Consider the following 19727-nt stretch of genomic DNA (forward strand, 5'->3'; position numbering starts at 1 on the left):
AACATTTTCTGAAAGTACAATTCAGTGACATTAATTGCATTCATCATGTTGTCCAACCATCACCATTATCCGTTTCTGAATTTTTCCATCACCTTTAACAGAAGCTCAGTGTCCCCTAAGCAATAACCCTCCGCTCCCTTTGCCCCCTCGCTCCATCCACCTTTGGGAACCCCTAAGAAACTCTGGTTTCTATACACTTGCCTATTCTAGATATTTCCCATAGGAGGTATCATACAATATTTGTCCTTTTGTGACTGATTTATTTCATTCAGTCCATGTGGTAGCATGAACTAGGACTTCATTTCACTTTATGGCTGAGTAATATTCCACTGCATATTACATGTTATACCTCATGATATTAAAGAAAAAATAAATTGTGCTTCTTGGCTATCAGAAGTCTGGGGAGAGGTTTTGCTTGTTTTATGAGTCCATCTGTCACTTCATCCATCTAGCCATCCATTTATTTACAATATCATTTAAATTAAGGATAACCTTAAATAGATGGATCGACACATAGCTGAAACAACAGACTCAAACATACCAGTGATCATGAAGACGGCACAGGAATGGGTAACATTTCATTCTGCTATTCACAAGGTTGCCATGAGTCAGAGCTGACCTGATGGCCACTATTAACGACAAGAACATATAGAAAACATTCTACATGTTCGAAGGCTACACCTATATCTAAACAACATGTAAAAGGTAGGTTGGCATATTAAAAACACTAAATTGGGTGCTTATGGAGAAGTGACAGGAATGGGAATAAAGGTGAAAAATCAGTGAAAAAAAGTGACTCAAAAGAGGGGCTTTGCACACACTTAAGATTATAACCATACTCTGCAGTTCATGACACCTTAACTCAATTCTGAGAACCTGATTTAGCCAAAATTGAAACTTTACACCTCACGCGATGAAGTTCTAGGCTCAACGGCAAAGGACCATAGACTCAGGAGACATCCATGTCAACTGGCACAACATAGTTCATAAAGACAAAGCTCTGCATCCTACTTTGGTGAGTAGCGTCTGGGGTCTTAAAAGCTCGTGAACATCCGTCTAAGATACAACTATCAGTCTCTTACCATCTGGAGCAAAAGAGAATTAAGAAAACCAACGACCCAAAGGAGCAATTAGTTCAAAGGACTAATAGACCATGTGAACCACAGCCTATTCAACCTCGAGACCAGAAGAACTAGATGGTACCCGCTATCACTACTGACTGCTCTGACTGGGATCACAACAGAAGGTCCTGGACAAAATGGGAGAAAAATGGCAGAACAAAAACCAAAATTCACAAAAAAGACCAGAATTGCTAATCTGATAGAAACTGGAGGAACTCCTGAGACTATAGCCCTAAAACACCCTTCTGAGCTGGTACTAAAGCCATTATTGGAGAACAGCCATTGCCAAACCATAGACAGGCCCATAAAATAAACAACACCCGAGAGGATCGTATTCCTTAGAATAATCTATTATACAAGGTCAAAAGGGCAACATTTACCCAAAAGCAAAGACGAGAAGGCAAGAAGGGGTAGTAATTCAGGACGAAATGAAACGTGAACCTAGGATGCACCTGCAGGGGAGGGCAGGCACACTGCGGGGAATAGAACCAGCATCAGGGAACGTTTTGTGTACAAACTATCAAATGGGGAAATAATTTGCTATGTGAGCTTTCGCCTAATGCACAATAAAAAACTGAAACAAAACAAAACAAATAAACAAAAAAACCAAAATTGAAACCTTAGCATTTCAAGAATAGGAGCCCCATTCCCAGTTTCCAATAGACATCTACACTAACTTTACGCCAAAATTATTCAGACACTAAGAAGGAATTTAAGGTCACACAATACCAAGTTTCTTCCATCATGTTGTTGTTGTTGGGTACTGTTGAGTCAATTTCGACTCATAGTGACCCCATGTGACCAAGTAGAACTGCCCCACAGGGTTTTCTTGGCTGCAATCTTTATGGAAGCAGATCGCTAGGTCTTTCTCCCGTGGAACCTCTGGGTGGGCTCAAACTGACAACCTTTCTTTAGCAGCTGAGTACTTAATCATTTGTTCATTTCTTCCATCACAGATATCATGACATCATAATTACATTCCTATAGTAGTTTTGCGCAGTACTCATGAGCAGGAACATAGGAATAGAAATGGACAGGCCAAGCAGGTAGAATATAAAGGAGGTGGATATCTGGAGTATCAGCTTCAGCAGGAAATAATTTAAGAGACATAGAATTTACTCCTACCTGTATATCATTAGGGTTCATATATAAGAATGTCCATAGCAGCATTTTTTAAAATGGCAAAAAGTTGGTGTTATGGACTGAATTATGTCCCCTCAAATATGTTAGAATCCTAACCCCTCTCTACCTGTGGATATAATCCTGTTTGGGAATTGGGTTTTCCTTGTTATGTTAATGCGGTCCTATCAGTGTAGGGTGTGTCCTAAACCTAATCTCTGAGCAATAAAAAGAGGTTAGCAGATTAAAGGCAGGAGCAAGCACAAACAGGGGAAGATAGATGCCATGTGAAGAGGAACCCAGGAAAGCCAGGGAGACAAGAATCTTCCCCCAGAGCTGACGGAGAGAGCGCCTTTTACTGTGTGTAGCTGGTGCCCTGAATTCAGACTTCTAGCCTTCTAAACTGTAAGCAAGTAAATTTCTGTTTTTTAAAGTCATCTACTTGTGTGTGTGTGTGTGTGTGTGTGTGTGTTTACAATAACACTAGGAAACTATGACACTTGGAAACAGCCAAATGTACAGGAAAATGGATAACTGTGGTACATTCATATATAGAATACTATATAGCAGTAAAAGCTAATGAATTACAAATGTACACAATGACTTGAATGAATATCAGGAACACAATTTTCAAGTTAAAAAAGAAAACACATGTTCCCAGGAATACAAAACTTAAAAACATATAATTTAAACAACATAGTACTTATATTGTTTGTGGACACAAACATACATGGTAAAACTATAAAGAAAAGGAAGGGAAAACATAAAATTCAGAATGGTGGCTACCTGGGGGAAGGGGATGATGTGACTGGAAAGGGGCTGATAGAAAACTTCAAAGGTAGTAATACTTTTCGTTTTCTTAGATTGAAGGTGGGTACCCAGATGGGTCTCCATTGTACTGTTTTTCTTTATATATATTTTATTATTATTTTGTATATATTCAATATTTAATAAAAATATCTAAAAATTATTTTTAAAAGAGTAACAGGATAATTCTAGACCTCAGCAGTATGAATTAAGGTAGAGAGATTTTAAGACTACCATTTCACACTTGAATTTAAATTTTTGTTGTATAATTTGATGACTGTTTTTCCTTGCATCTGGCAGATTTGTTAACACAAGTCCATATGGTCAGGGTCGCTATTAACTACAAAGTAAAGAAAAAAAAAAAATTTTAAAGGTGGCTTTTTTTTTTTTGGCTGTGTTTACTATACCTGGTCTTACTTTATCCTTTAGAGTAGAATTTCTATGCCTGACGAATTAGGGAGGACTGAAATGAAGGCTTAGAAAAGAGTTTCTGAATAAAGGATGACATTCTTCAATAAACATTCTTCTTTGAAAAATAAAGGTAACTAGATAGGCACACCAAAATAATAATAATAATTAGGATAAGGCCTTTCAAACTAAGTAATTTCTATTCTGTCATCGGTTTATCTCAATGACATGACCACAATATCAAAAGAAATTAATAACTTTTTTTTAGCACGAAAAGTGTAAAATATAGTATATTGATATACATATAGTCTTTTTGTATGCATTTCTAGTATATAGAAAAGAGTCATTTCAGAATATCACCAATTCTGATCCCTAAAACTTGTTTTGATTACTTAAATCTCTCGTATAAAGTAGGACGGATATGTAGTATCTGGGGGCTTTAAGTTAACCACTGAAAGATCTGACTTGATCTATTTGGATTCAAATATAGGCTACACCCAAAGATATAAAAAAAGATGAACTTATTCAGACTTTTATAAAACTCATAATGGTAGTTATAAAGTTTATTAAGAAGTCATTACTCCTAAAGTTGCCAATTTTGTATATTCATCCACTTACCCATCTCTATTTACTGAGTGAAATGCTATGTGTGTAACGCAATGCAAGTGACTGAGAAAGATACCCAGATGTAAGAAGCAGAATTTCCTTCCACTAAATTAGAGCCTAAACATAAACAAAGACATGCACAAGAATTAAACACCAAAATGAGTGAAAGACACCAAAGTCAGAGCAGGGGGTTATCAGTGCTACCAGGGGCTAGCTGAAACTACATGGAAGGTAGTTAGAAATGCTCATATTATATTGAGAAGGCTGGGTAAAACAAGCTTAGATGGAGTGAAGGGCTGGCTGGGCATTCTGGCAGGTGAGTTGGGGTGGGGTTAACTTGATGAGTATCCAGAAGGCCCGGTGTGCAAATCAGTCCAGGAAGACCCATTTCTGACGCCAAACTATGTAGTGGATGACAAATTCCACTTCACCCACCAACTGCATCCTGTGGAAATCTCAGCTTCCCTTCTCTGTTTATTTCAGATCCCAAAGGTCCACAGAATCTTTCTTTCTAGCCCTAGCCACCCAGGCTAGATCAGTGGGTACCAGCTGCAAGATCAGGACTCCATGACTCCTTCACTTCAGACCAGCCAGCCCCCTCTATTCTTGTGGGTCCTATAATTTGTTAGAGCAACTCACAGAGCTCACAGGAAACACCATGCCTGTGATAATACCTTTAATATATATATAAAAAAAAAAAAAGGATACAAACGAAGAGATGCATAGGGTGAGGTCTGGGAGGGGTCCCAGTGTAATCCTTCCATGTCCCTATTTCATGCATGGTCACTGTCACGGATTGAATTGCATCCCCCCAAAACATTTGTCAACTTGGCTAGGTCATGATTCCCAGTATTGTATAATTGTCTACCATTTTGTCATCTGATGTGATTTCCTGAGTGTTGTAAATCCTATTACTATGATGTAATGAGATGGATTAGTGGCAGTTATATTGACAAGATCTACAAGATTAGATAGTGTCTTAAGCCAATCTCTTTTGAGATATAAAAGGGAGAAGCGAGTAGAGAGATATGGCGCCTTCATACCACCTAGAAAGCAGTGCCAGGAGCAGAGTGTGTCCTTTGAACCCAGGATCCTACACAGAGAAGCTCCTAGACCAGGGGAAGACTGATGACAAGGTCCTTCCTCCAGAGCCAACAGAGAGAGAGCCTTCCTCTGGAGCTGACACCTGAGTTTGGCTTTCTAATCTACTAGACTGTGGGAAAATAAATTTCTCTTTGTTAAAGCCATCCACCTGTGGTGGCTGGCTGTTATAGAAGCACTAGATGACTAAGACAGAATGTGGTACTGAGAGTGGGGTCCTGCTCTAACAGATGCCTAAAATGTGGAAGCAGTTTTGAAACTGTGAATAGATAGAGGACCGACAGCAGCAGAGGACTGGCAGCAGCAGAGAAGTGAGAGCAGCAAAAGACCGGCAGCAGCAGAACAAGGAGACCAGCATGAGATAGCGCTGGAGCCAACCTGTGGGGTGAGAGAGCTGAGTGCCTGTGTGGAGGAGGGTTCTTGGTGGAGTGCGGTGCACTTATTGGTGGAGCTAGGCTTGCCAACCCATGGAGCAAGAAAACTGAGTGCCTTCTGGCTGAAGTGTACTGGCGGAGTGGGGTGCCTCCAGGCACTTACTGGTGGAGCTAGAGAGCTTTGGAACACTTGCCCCAGTAGCGCAGATGTGGGTGTGAGGCCCAAGGTGCCAAGAGGTCAAGGAAATAGGAAGCAGAGCTGCCTCAGTCTCAAAAGGTATGGCCATGACCTCTGAGGTGTCAAAGAGTGGAGCCATGGCCTCTGGTGTTTCTAAGGTTGGTGTCACCACTGAGATGGACTAGAAGAATGGTGCACCTAAAGCTGAGGGAGCTGAGTTGCTACCCTAGTGGGCCTGGAAGGCAAAGCTGAAGCCCAGGGTCGAGGTGCCTTCACTCAGAATCTGGACAGTGTGGCCAATACCTAGTGTCTGAAGGGCAGGGTTACTTACTGTGTGAATGGTCTCAGAGAACGAAAGATTATTTTCAAACCTTTGAGGGCTAATGTAATGTGTTCTGCTGACTTGCTTGGTGACTGTTACGCATTCTTTCCCTTCAGTTTATCCCATTTGTAATGGAAATGTCTAGCTTGTGCCTGTTCTCCCATTGTACCTTCGGAAGCAGATAACTTGTATTCTAGATTTCACAGATGAAGAGGAATTTTGGATTTTGGACTTGAAGCTGATTTAAGACTTTTGCTGTGAGACAATGGGGTGAATATGTTTTTACATGTGGTTAGGACACAATTTGGGGGCAAAAGCGTGAAATGTCATGGATTGAATTGTGTCCCCCCAAAACATCTGTCAGCTTGGCTAGGTCATGATTCCCAGTATTGTACAATTGTCTACCATTTTGTCATCTGATGTGATTTCCTTACGTGTTGTAAATCCTATCACTATGATGTAATGAGATTGATTAGTGGCAGTTATATTGATGAGATCTACAAGATTAGACAGTGTTTTAAGTCAATCTCTTTTGAGATATAATAGAGAGAGGCGAGTAGAGAGACATGGTGACATCATACCACCTAGAAAGCAGTGCTAGGAGTAGGGTGCATCCTTTGAACCCAGGGTTCCTGCACAGAGAAGCTCCTAGTCCAGGGGAAGACTGATGACAAGGACCTTCCTCCAGAGCCTGTCTTCAATGAATCTAATAGGAAGACACTAGACAGTAAAGCTCCATCTGAGCCTCAGGGTTCAGGGCTCTTATTGGCCTCACCATGTGGCCATGATAGATTGTACTGTGCCTCCTGAGGCTTAGTCAGCATTGGGCCCCCAAGTGGCCCCTAGCTTCCACTCATTAGCCTCAGGTGTTGGTTCAGCTTGAAAGAACTAAGAACAGTGACCAAATTGCCTTCTGCAAGGTGATCCCACATTTCACAGGAAAAGGAATCTGGATCTAAGTGTGAATAACAGACAGTCATGTGAGGGTTCTGAGCGGGTAAACTCAGCATTTTAGAAGACTAGCCCAGCACAGAGAAACAGAGAGAGAGGAAGCATTTGGAAGAGGTTTGCAGGGGTCTGGGTGATGAGGAGCACTGAAAAGGGATGAGGTGGCAGAGGTGAGATCCGACAGGCTCCTGGTGACCAGCCCTGCCAGAGTCTCTGCCCTCTCCATCTCCATCCTTCTCATTACTGCCAAGGTCTTCTTTCAACACTGACTTTAAAATGCCTCTCTAAATCCTTCTCATATGCCACAATTTTCTGACTAATCCTCCTTAAAAGCACAGATCCAATCTTGATAGATCACCACTGAAAAACAAAAACAAAAATCTCACAAACTTAGTGGTTCCCCACTGCTTTACCAAGATAAGTATAAGCCTCTTACCTTGGCATTGAAGACCATTCAAAATATGGTTCCAACCTGCCTTTCCAGCTGTGATATCCCAGTCATAATGTATATATGCCAGGCCCCTGTCCTCAGGAAATCCACAATTCCCTGAACGTTCCCCCTCAACCCCCGCAGAAATGCTACTTCCCCCCATTAGCCTTCTTGATCCAACAAAGGACCCTCCAAGTACTTTGCCTATACTTCTTGTTTACGGCCCTTTACTCCTCTTTTACTCCACTTTGCATAATTCTACTGTCTAGTGTCTTCTTATTAGATTCATTGAAGACAGGAACTGTATTGTAATCATATTCATTCAGGCATTATTTGCAGGAATAGATTGAACGTAGGGGATAAAACAGAGGGAAGAACCAAAAATTGTCAGCCCAATGTTTTTCTGATTTCCCACTGTTTAAAAAGTGATACCTGAGTCTGCTTTGTGATTTCAGCCCCTTGGAGGAAGAGCTCAGCAGTCTTGCATTCCCGAAGACCAGCGAAGAGGGTCTGCTCAGCGATTCAAGTGAGGGGCTCTTCCGGAGGTAAGAGTCTGGTTTCAGGTTCTCAGTCCTTCCTTTTAGAAGATCTGTGTGAACAACAACATAATCAAGCACCCATTCCTGGAGAAGAAAAATTTTACTGGTCATCACATTTTATTCTCAAGTATAAGCTAATAATATATTAGACTTCAAAAATGCTGTTCTACAGTTTATGGATAAAAAAAAATGCAAATAGGGGCATAGACTTTTCCAGACAGGATTCTCCAGGCAGGACTGACTCCATAATTGATAGGGCCTAGTGTACAATGAAGAAACCCTGATGGCATAGTGGTTAAGGGCTACAGCTGCTAACCAAAACATCGGCAGTCTGAGTCCACCAGGCCCTCCTTGGAAATCCTAGGGGCAGTTCTACTCTGTCCTATAAGGTCCCTATGAGTCGGAGTTGATTCAATGGCAATGGGCTTGATTTTTTGGTTTTAGTGTACAATGAAAGGCACTCTGGGGGAGCAGTGATTAAGCACTTGGCTGCTAAATGAAAGGTCGATGGTTCAAATCCACTAGCCGTTCCACAGGTGAAAGATGTGGCAGTCTGCATATGAAGATTTGCAGCCTTGGAAACCCTATGGGCAGTTCCACCCTATCCTACAGGCAATGGGTTTTGGTCAGTGTCCAATGAGGAGGCAGTGGTGATTCAGTGGTAAAATTCTCACCTTCCACTCTGGAGACCTTGGGTTTGATTCCCGGCCATCGTACATCATGTGGTCATCACTTACCTGTCAGTGGAGGCTTACATGTTGCTAAGATGCTGAACAGGTTTCAGCAGACCTTCCAGACAAAGACACCCTAAGAGGAAAGGCTGTGGATCTACCTTCTGAAAAATCAGCCAATGAAAATCCTATGGTTTGATGCACAACTGATTATAGGGGTGGTACAGGACCGGGCAGCATTTCATTCCGTTGTGCATGGGGTCATCATGAGTTACAGGTCAATTTGGAGGCAGCCAGCGATAACAACAGTGCCCAATGAAACCCTTGTTCAAAAATTATTAAGAATTTCAAGAATTTCCAACTGTGATATCCCAATCATAATATGCCAGGTCCCTGGCCTCATAAAGCCCACAGTCTGGTCTAGTCTGGACCAGCCATAATTCCCTGAACATTGTGCGATTGCTTGCCCCCCCCGCCCCACTTCCCACAGAAATGCTACTTCCTCCCACTATCAGAGCATTAAATCAAGTGTGGGGCCTTCTAAGCACAGGGGCTTGTACAACTGCGAAGGTATTACGATTGTGAAGCTGGCCCTGTGCCCAGGTAAAGTACATTGTTTTTATCAATGGGCATCTGAGAGACAGCTAGCGGGAAGACGTCTAATGTACTTATCGTGTTGCAGGAGGTAGCTGATCATTCGTAGCTGTGATCATTCTTGTCTGGGAACCAAAAATGATATCTATTTTTTTTCTTTTGTTTTAGTAACATATTTCACTCAATATAACTAGATATTATTTCAATAGGGAATCAATATAAAAAATAATTGAGATAAAAAAATGTATTGTGGTGAAATACACATAACAAAAATGTTTGCCATTAAACCTTTTTTAAAAAATATTTTATATTTGAGGAAAATGGAAAAGTACTTTCATCTTATTGAATAAAAAGCATTACTGAATGTAAATGATTAAACATTTTACAGAAATTACCTTTTTAAAAGTAACTTATTCTATTTTTGTTGCTGTTGTTGAGAATATACACAGCAGAACATATACCGATTCAACAATTTCTACATAAACAATTCAGTGACATTGATTACATTCTTCAAGTTGTGCAACCATTCTCACCCTGCTTTTTCCGAGTTGTCCGTCCCCTATTAATATAAACTCACTCACTGGACCTTAAGTTTCCTATTTGATCTTTCCAGTTGCTGTTGTCAGTTTGATCCCATATAGATAGATCTTAAAAGAGTACAATGCTCAAGGCAGACATTCTTTATTAATTACTCCAAACTATTGTTTTTTTTTTAATGTTTAGTTTTAAGAAGACTTCAGGAAACTTATTTGCTTTAAGGTTTAAAGATTATCACATGGCCAGAGTTTCAGGGGTTTACTCAGCCTCTATGGTTCCAGAAAGTCTGAAGTCCATGAGCGTTTGAAATTCTGTTCTGTATTTTCCCCTTTTCATTAGGATTCTTACATAGAATCTTTATTAAAATGTTCTGTAATAGGAGTCAGGCACCATCCAGTTCTTCCGGTCTCATGGCAAAGAGGAGGTTGTTCATGGGTAATAAGCCACACATTCTATTTCCTCCTCCTTTCCTGACTCTCCTGTTTCCTCTATTGATCCAGGTGAATAGAGACCAATTGCTGTGCCCTGGATGGCCACTTGTAAGCTTTTAAGACCCCAGCAATAAGCAATGAACTAAGAGGTAGAACAGAAGCACTGAATATGTTATGCCAATTAACTGGGATGTCCCATGAAACCATGACCCTAAACCTCCAAAGCAAGGAACCAAATTCCATGAGGTATTTGGATGTACAATGTATTGACAGCAATGCATTGGCTATGCAACCCTACCCTTAATCAATGCATTCTTTTCTGCCACTGTAAACTGAAACTCAATACTCCATAAGCAACAAGCCCCCCGTTTTGCCCTCCCACCCCTGGTAACCACTAATAAACTTTGGTCTCTACACATTTGCCTCCTCTTGCCTGTTTTATATAAGGGAGGTCATAAAATATCTGCCCTTTTGTGATTGACTTATTTCACTCAGCATCATGTCTTCAAGCTCCATCGATATTGTAACATGTATCAAGACTTCATCTCTCTAATTGGCTGAGTAGCAATCCATTGTATGTATGTATGTATACCTGTTGACGGGCATTTGGGTTGTTTCCACCTTATGGCTATTGTGAATAGTGCTGCAATGAACATTGGTGTACAAGTCTCTGTCTGAGTTTGCCTTCAAGTCTATTGGGTATACACCTAGGAGTGGAACTGCTGGGACATATGGCAGTCCTATTTTTTTTTTTTTCCTTTTAATTTAATGGTGTGGAATTTATAGTTTTTTTTTTCTTTTGTATTGAGGTGAAAGTTTAGAGCACAAATTAGTTTCTCTTTCAAAAATTTATACACAAATTGTTCTGTGGCATTGGTTCCAATTCCTGCAATGTGTCAGCTCTCTCCCCTTTTCTCTTTACACCTGGGTTCCCTGTATCCATTTGTCCAGGTTCCCTGTCCCATCCTGCCTTCTTGTCATTGCTTTTAGGCAGGTGTTGCCCATTAGGTCTCGTATACTTGATTAAACTAATAAACATGTTCCTCACATGTGTTGTCATTTGTTTTACAGGCCTCTCTAATCTTTGGTTGAAAGGTTGACTTCAGGAGTGGCTTCAGTTCTGAGTTAGCAGGGTATCAAGGGGCCATAGTCTCGGGGGTTCCTCTAGTTTTTGTCAGGACGGTAAGTCTGTTCTATTTTTGTGATTTTGAATTTTGTTCTACATTTTTCTCCCAATCTGTTCAGAACTGTCTATTATGATCCCTGTCAGAGTGGTTGGTGGCGGTAGCAGGCACCATCTAGTCCTTCTGTTCTCAGGCTGGTGAAGCCTGTGGTTCTTGTACTTCATTCCAAAAAAAACCAAACCCACTGCTGTCGAGTCGATTCTGACTCATAGTGACCCTATAGGAAAGAGTAGAACTGCCCCATAGAGTTTCCAAGGAGCACCTGGCGGATTTGAACTGCTCACCTCTTGGTTAGCAGCTGTAGCACTTAACCACTACGTCACCAGGGTTTCCATGCAGTTCATTAGTCCTTTGGAATGCTATTTTCCTTGTGTCTTTGATTTTCTTCATTCTCCTTTGCACCTAACGTGATGGGACCAATAGATGTATTTTAGATGACTACTTGTAAGCTTTTAAGACCCCAGATGCTACTCACCAAAGTAGGATGTAAAGCCTTTCCTTTATGGACTATGTTATGTCAGTTGATCTAGATGTTCCCTGAGACTATGGTCCCCAGCCCTCAGCTCCAGTAATTCTGATTCTCAAAGTGTTTGGACATGTCAGGAAGCTTCTATAACTCTGCCTTGGTCAAGCTGTGCTGACTTCCCATATACTGTGTGTTGTCTTTCCTTTTACCAAAGTTAACGTTTATCTATTATCCAGTTAGTGATTTTCCCTCTCTATCCCTCTTCTCCCCGTAACCATCAGAGATTGTTTTCTTCTGTGTGTAAACATTTTCTTGAATTTTTATAATAGTGATTTCATACAGTATTTGTCCTTTTGTGGTTGACTTATTTCACTCAGCTTGATGTCCTCCAGATTCATCCATGTTGTGAGATGTTTTGCTGACTCCTCATTGTTCTTTATTGTTGCATAGTATTTCATTGTGTGTGTGTGCCACGGTTTCTTCATTCATCTATTGATGGGCACTTCGGTTGTTTCCATCTTTATGCTATTGTGAGTAATGCTGCAAGAAACATGGCTGTGCATGTGTCTATTTGTATGATGGCTCTTATTTTTCAGGATGTATTCCTAGGAGTAGGATTGTTGGATAGTAAGGTATTTCTCTTTTTAGTTTCTAAAGGAGGCACCATGTCATTTTCTATAGTGGTTGTACCATTTTACATTTCCACCAGCACTGCAGAGGAGTTCCAATCTCTCTGCAATCTCCCCAACATTTGCCTTTCTTTTTTTTTGATTTGTGCTGGTAATGTTGGGGTGAGATGGTATCTCATTGCAGCTTAAATTTGCATTTCTCTAAGGGCTAATGATCATGAACATTTCCTCACGTGTCTCTTAGCTGCCTGAATGTCTTCTTTGGTGAAGCGTCTGTTCATATCCTTTGCCCATTCTTTAACTGGATTATTTGTCTTTTTGTTATTGAGGTGTTGAAGTGTTCTATATAGATTTTACGGATTAGGCCCTTGTCAGATATGTTGTAACCAAAATTTTTTTCCCAGCCTGTAGGTTCTCTTCAGTATGGATTGCACCTCAACATAAAGGAAACAAAAATCCTCACAACTGGACCAATGAGCAACATCATGATAAATGGGAGAAAAGATTGAAGTTGTCAAGGATTTCATTTTACTTGGATCCACAATCAACAGCCATGGAAGCAGCAGTCAAGAAATCAAAAGACGCATTGTATTGGGTAAATCTGCTGCAAAGGACCTCTTCAAAGTGTTGAAGAGCAAAGATGTCACCTTGAAGGCTAAGGTGTGCCTGACCCAAGCCATGGTATTTTCAATTGCATCATATGCATGTGAAAGCTGGACAATGAATAAGGAAGACCGAAGAAGAATTGACGCCTTTGAATTGTGGTGTTGGCGAACAATATTGAATATCCCATGGACTGCCAAAAAACCAAACAGATCTGTCTTGGAAGAAGTACAGCCAGAATGCTCCTTAGAGGCAAGGATGGCAAAGCTGCATCATACATACTTTGGACATGTTGTCAGGAGTGATCAGCCCCTGGAGAAGGACATCATGCTTGGCAGAGTACAAGGTCAGCGGAAAAGAGGAAGACCCTCAACAAGGTGGATTGACACAGTGGCTGCAACAATGAGCTCAAGCATAACGACGACTGTAAGGATGGCTCAGGACTGGGTAGTGTTTTGTTCTGCTGCGCACAGGGTCGCTATGAGTCGGAACTGACTCGATGGCAACTAACAACAACAACAACAAGGTTCTCTTTTTACTCTTATGGTGACGTCTTCTGATGCACATAAGTGTTTAATTTTTAGGAGCTCCTAGTTATCTAGTTTATCTTCTGGTGTTTGTGCTTTGTTAGTTATGGTTTGTATTGAATTTACACCATGTATTTTTTTTTATTAGGGCCCCTAGTGTTATCCCTGGAAACCCTGGTGGCGTAGTGGTAAAGTGCTACGGCTGCTAACCAAAGGGTCGGCAGTTCGAATCCTCCAGGTCCTCCTTGGAAACTTTATGGGGCAGTTCTATTCTGTTCTACAGGGTCGCTATGAGTTGGAATTGACTTGAGGGCACTGGGTTTGGTTTGTTTTTTGGTTAGTGTTATCCCTATTTTTTCTTCCATGATTTTTATTGTTTTAGGTTTTATACTTAGGTCTTGGATTCATTTTGAATTAGTTTTTGTGTATAGTGTGGGGCGTGGGTCCTGTTTCATTTTTTTACATATGGACATTGAGTTTTGCCAGCATCATTTGTTAAAAATATGTCTTTTCCCCATTTAATGGACTTTGGTCCTTTGTTGAAGATCAGCTGATCGTATGTGGATGGATTTATGTCTGCATTCTTGATTCTGTTCCATTGGTCTACGTGTCTGTTGTAACAGTACCGGGCTATTTTGACTATTGTGGCTGTATAATAGTTACGAGATCAGGTAGTGTGTGGGCTCCTACTTTTTTTCTTCTTCTTCAATAATGCTTTGCTTATCCAGGGCCTCTTTCCTTTCCATATAAAGTTGGTGATTCGTTTTTCCATCTTGTTAAAGAATGCTGTTGGTATTTGGATCAGGATTACATTATATCTGTAGCTCACTTTGGGTAGAATTGACATTTTCACAATGTTGAGTCTTCCTATCCATGAGCATTGTATGTATTTCCATTTATGTAGGTCTGTTTTGGTTTTCTGCAATAGTGTTTTGTAGTTTCTTTGTATAGGTCATTTACATCGCTGGTTAGATTTATTCCTTAGTAGTTTATCTTTTTTAGGGGCTATTGTAAATGGTACTGTTTTCCTGATTTCCTTTTCGAAGTTCTCATTGTTGGTGTATAGAAATCTAATTGATTTTTGTATGTTGATCTTGTATTCTGCTACTCAGCTGAAATTTTCTATTAGTTCCAGTAGTTGTGCAACCTTTGGGGTTCTCTGTGTATAGTATCATATTATCTGTCAATAGGAATAGTTTTACTTCTTCTTTTCTAAATTGCATACATTTTATTTCTTTTTCTTGCCTTATTGCTCTAGCTAGGACTTCCAGCACAATGTTAAATAGGAGTGATGATAAAAGACATCCTTGTCTTGTTCCTGTTCGTAGGGAGAATGCTTTCAGCCTCTCTCTGTTGAGAATGATGTTGAAGAACCAACTTTTGGTCTTGTTTATTCTTCTATTGTTTTTCTGTTTTCTATTTCATTTATTTCCACTCTAGTTTTTATTTTTTTCTTTCTTCTGGTGCCTGTGGGCTACTTTTGCTCTTCTCTTTCTATTTGTTCGAGTTGTAGGGATAACATTGTGATTTTGGCCCATTCATCTTTTTTTGATGTGAGTGCTTATTCCTATAAATTGACCTCTGAGCACTTTCTTTGCCGTGTCTCAAAGGGTTTGGTATGATGTGTTTTCATTCTCATTTGATTTCAGGAATTTTTTAATTCCCTTTTTTATTTCTTTGGAGCCCTAGTGGTGCAGTGGTTAAGTGCTTGGCTACTAACTGAATGGTCTGTGGTTCAAACTCACCAGGCACTCAGTGGGAGAAAGATGTGGCAGTCTGCTTCTGTAAAGATTTACAGCCTTGGAAATGCTATGAGGCAGTTCTATTCTGTCCTACAGGGTTGCTATGAGTTGGAATCAACTCAGTGGAAGTGGGTTTTTCATTTCTTCTACTACCTAGTTATTTTTAAGCAAGGTGCTATGCAATGTATTTGAATTTTTTTACTTGCTTTTCCTGTTACTGATTTCTACTTTTACGGAGTTGTGATAAGAAAGAATGCTTTGTATTATTTTGATATTTTGGATTTTACTGAGGGTTGCTTTGGGGCCTAACATGTGGTTTATTCTGGAGAACGTTCCATGTGTGTTGGAAAGGAATGTATACTTGGCTGCTGTTAAGTGGAGTCTATGAGGACAAGTTGATTGTGGCCTTTAGATCTTCTGTATCTTAGTTTTTTTCCAGATGTTCTGTCCTTTACAGAAAATGGTGTGTTGAAGACTCCTACTGCTATTGTGGAACTGATTGTCTCTCTTTGCAATGCTGTTCGAGTTTGTTTTATGTATTTTGGAGCCCTGTTGTTGGGTACGTAGATATTTATTAAAGTTATGTCTTCTTAGTGGATTGTCACTTTAATCATTATATAATGTCTTTCCTTGTCTTTTATGGTTGATTTTGACTTAAAGTCTATTTTATCTGAGATTATATTGCCACTCCTGCCCTTTTTTGGTTACTGTTTGCTTGATATATTTTTTTCCATTCTTTGATTTTTAATGTATTTATGTCTCTGTGTCTATGGTGTGTCACTTATAGACAGCATATTTATGGGTCATTTTTTTTTTAATCCATTTGCCACTCTCTGTCTCTTTATGGGTGCATGTAAGCCATTTGCATGCACTGCGATTACCAATAGGTATGAGTTTATTGCTGTCATGTTGTTGTCCTTTTTTGTTTTGTGGCTGTGATGTTTTCTTTGTTCTTACTTTCCTGTGCTTTGTTCCTTTCATTTGTGGACTTTTGTTTTGTTATTACAGATTTTGTGTTTACTGAATCTTTATGATTTTCTTCTTTATTCTGACGAGTAGGTTTATTAACTTTTTTTTGTGGTTACCTTGAAATCTATCCTTATTTTCCTAAGTTTGAAAAAAAAAAAATGTTTGAAGCAGTCTTTTATTACTTGATATAGCTTTAACTTTCTCTCCATTTGAAAGTTCTATACTTACACTGTTTATTCTCCCTTTTATTGTTTTGATGTTGTCATAACTTACATATTCACATTTCTATTTCCCTGTTTTAAATCTCTTAGCTTTGTTTTACTGAGGGTTCTTTACCTAGGTTGGTATCTGGCTGATGCTGTTCTGTGTCCTATACTTTGGCTGTTGTCTGATCCTGTTGGTTCTCTAACTGAAGGGCTCCCTTTAATAATTCTTGTAAGTTTTTTTTTTTTTTAAATGAATTTCTTTAACTTCTGTTTATGTGGAAATGTCCAAATTTCGCCATCATTATTTGAGAGAGAGTTGTGCAGGATATATTATTCTTGGTTGGCAGTTTTTTTCTTTCAGGCTTTTATGTGTGTCATCCCATTGCCTTCTTGCCTGCGTAGTTTCTGCTAAGTAATCAGAGTTCAGTCTTATCTTTTCCCCCTTGTAAGTGACTTTTCATTTTTCTCGAGTTGGTTTTGGCAAGTGTGATTATGGTATCTCTTGGTTGGCCAGCTTTTCATCTTTCATGATATTTGGAAAGTTTTTTGCCAGCAAATCTTCAACAATCTTCTCTGTGATTTCTCTTTTCTCTGCCTGCTCTGGTACTCTGATCATGTGCAAATTTTTGCTCTTGGCTGTGTTCTGCATGGTTCTTAGGGTTTCTTCATTCTTTTCTTTGATTTTCCCTCAAAGTGGCATCCATGGGTTTGTCTTCAATCTTGCTGATTCTGTCTTCCACTGTTTCAAAATTGCTCCTAATGACTAAGTTGTCCATTTCTGAAATTGTTGTTTATCTTTTGCATTTCCAGGTGCTCTTTTTGTATGATTTCTAATTTTTTTTTGATGTTTTGTTTGTGTATTATTTTCCTCAACTCTTCTACTCCTTTGTGTTTTCCCTGATTTGGGCTATGTTTTCATTGGTTTTGTCTGTTTTTCTTGATTTCTTTCCTAATCTTTTGGAGGGCCCTAAGTATTAGTCTTTTGAATTCTACCTCAGGTAGTTTCACAGCCTTTTTTCTACCAGAACGTCATCTGATTCATTATTCTGGTCACTTGCTGGAGGCATGTTGTCCTGCTTTTTATATGTTTTGACACTGTCTGCTGTCTCTGAGACATTAAGGTATTATTCTCTTTATTTATTAATTGTGTGTTCCTTTGTTTTATCCTCCTTTTTTGTCTTATTTTGATATGTCAGGGTGGGTGGACCAGGCATGCTTTGCATTGCTGTACACTGGTTTGGCAAGGTGGCTGAGTACAGACTGGGCAGGTACCGTCTGCATCCTGATATTGGTTCAGCACTGTGCGAGTGTTCACAGCCCCTCACCAGACAGGCAGTGTTGCTGGGTGGGGAGTGATATGGGCTTGCTTCCCACTGTTCAGCAGCTGATCAAGTGGCAGGAGGGAGGGGTAATGTGGGCCCAGTGTGGCAGTGGGTCTGAATGCTGGGGGCGTTCTAACAACAGTAGCATGGCAAGGGCCATCAGGAAGGGGGGTGGTGTATGGGGTTAGTTAGAGGGGAGAGAAAGAAAAGGGAAGGAAGAGAAAAGAAAAAAGAAACAAATGAAAAAGGCAAAGATGAAAAAGAAAAAAATGGCAGCGTGGTGGGAGTCAGCCAGTGTGGGGAAGGCAGACATGGAGGACAGTGAGAAAGGAGTGGAGGTAATGTACGTGGCTAAGTGGGCAGAAGAAAAAAAGGAAAGAAAAAATAGATAAATAAATTGGCAGAATGGTGAGGCCATGGTGGACCTGCGGCAGAGGTGGGCCAGTGCACTGGTGGCTCTCTAGCTGTGGTAGCGTGGTGGAATCCAGCATGAAGGGGGATAGGTGGCATACAGGGCTAGGTGGGAGGGTGAAAGAAAAGGAAAAAAGAAAAAATTAAAAAGTGGCTGTGCAGTAAGGGCCTGCAAGTTGGGGTGGGGTGGACCAGAGGGCTGGTGGGAAGAGAAGGGAGGTGGTTTACAGGGGTAGGTGGGAAAGAACAAAAAGAAAAGAAAGGGAAAAAAATGGTGATGTGTTAGGAGTCAGTGTGTGGGGGTGGGGCAGATCCAGGACAATGGTGGGCTTGTGGCTCTCTAGCTGTAATGGGGCCGTGGGGTCTGATGGCTGGGAGGGAGGTGGTGTACAGGGCTAGGTGGGAGAGAGAAAGAAAAGGAAGAAAGAGAAAAGAAAAAAAACTGGCAGTGCAATGGGGGCTGGCAAGTTGGGACAGGGTGGGCCTGAGGTCCAGTTGGAAGGGAGGGGAGGTGATGTAAAGGGCTACGTGGGAGGGAGAAGAGAAAAAAAAATGCACACACACAAAATGGCGGTGCAGTGGCAGCTGGTGGGTGGGGGCAGGGTGAACATGGAATTGTAGTGAGCCGGTGTCTCTCTAGCTAAGGTAGCTCAGCATGGCCCATCAGGATGGGGTGGAAGTGGCCTACAGGGCTAGGTGGGAGGAAGAAAAAAAAGGAAGAATGAGAAAAAGAAAAAATACATAAAACTTAAAAAATGGTGTAGTGGGAGCTGGTTTGTGGGGGCAGGGCAAACCCAGGGCACTGGTGGTCAGTGGCTCTCTGACTGAGGCAGCATGGCATAGCCAGGTGGGAAAGTTAGAGGTGGCATGCAGGGCTTGGTGAGAGGGAGAAAGAAAAGGAAGAAAGGGGAAAAAATGCCTTCCTGTACTCCCTGTCTGGGGTTGTTGCTGGCTATGTTCCAAGATGGAAACACTGGGCAGTGTTAGTTGGCAGGCGACCTCCACTCCGTATCTCCCCTCGTTCTGTGTTCTGTCAGTTCCTTCTTCCATTCGGCGTTTGATCTAGTTCTTTACCCCTTCATTAGATGCTTAGGATTCCAGGACTGATGTCTGTATTTGTTTTACTTAGTTTTTTGGGTCTTTGCTGCAGACGGATGGCATGATGCATCTGTCTATGGCATCATGTTGGCTCTGCCCTCTGGCATGTCTAATATTCTCACCAACATTTGTTTTCTTTTCTTTTTTGTTGTTGTTTATTTGTTTTTAATCCTAGCCATCATAGTAGGAGTGAAATGGTATCTCATTATGGTTTTGATTTGCATCTCTCTGATGGCTAATGATGTTGAACATCTTTTCATGTGTTTGGTGGCCATTATGAATGTCCTCTTTGGTGAAATGTCGACTCAAGTCCTTTGTCCATTTTATGATGGTTTGTCTTTTTGTAGTTGTTAAAGTTTTACATATATTTTGGTTATTAGATTC

General features: G+C 40.6%; 1 protein-coding gene across 22 annotated transcripts in view; it reads right to left on the bottom strand.

Moving 5' to 3' along the window:
- The window catches only part of SPECC1 (sperm antigen with calponin homology and coiled-coil domains 1), a 476325-nt gene that overhangs the window by 88795 nt on the left and 367803 nt on the right, over positions 1-19727 (bottom strand). For 21 of the 22 annotated variants that reach the window (XM_064271864.1, XM_023539622.2, XM_023539620.2 and 18 more), the window contains one exon: positions 7847-8003. In XM_064271864.1, the coding sequence (XP_064127934.1) occupies positions 7847-8003 (157 nt within the window). Of the gene's footprint in view, positions 1-7846; positions 8004-19727 lie in introns of those variants that run through there. The other variant, XR_010318469.1, reaches the window with a different exon arrangement.

The sequence above is a fragment of the Loxodonta africana genome, chromosome 18 (assembly GCF_030014295.1).
Source record: "Loxodonta africana isolate mLoxAfr1 chromosome 18, mLoxAfr1.hap2, whole genome shotgun sequence".
NCBI classification, from domain to species: Eukaryota; Metazoa; Chordata; class Mammalia; order Proboscidea; family Elephantidae; genus Loxodonta; species Loxodonta africana.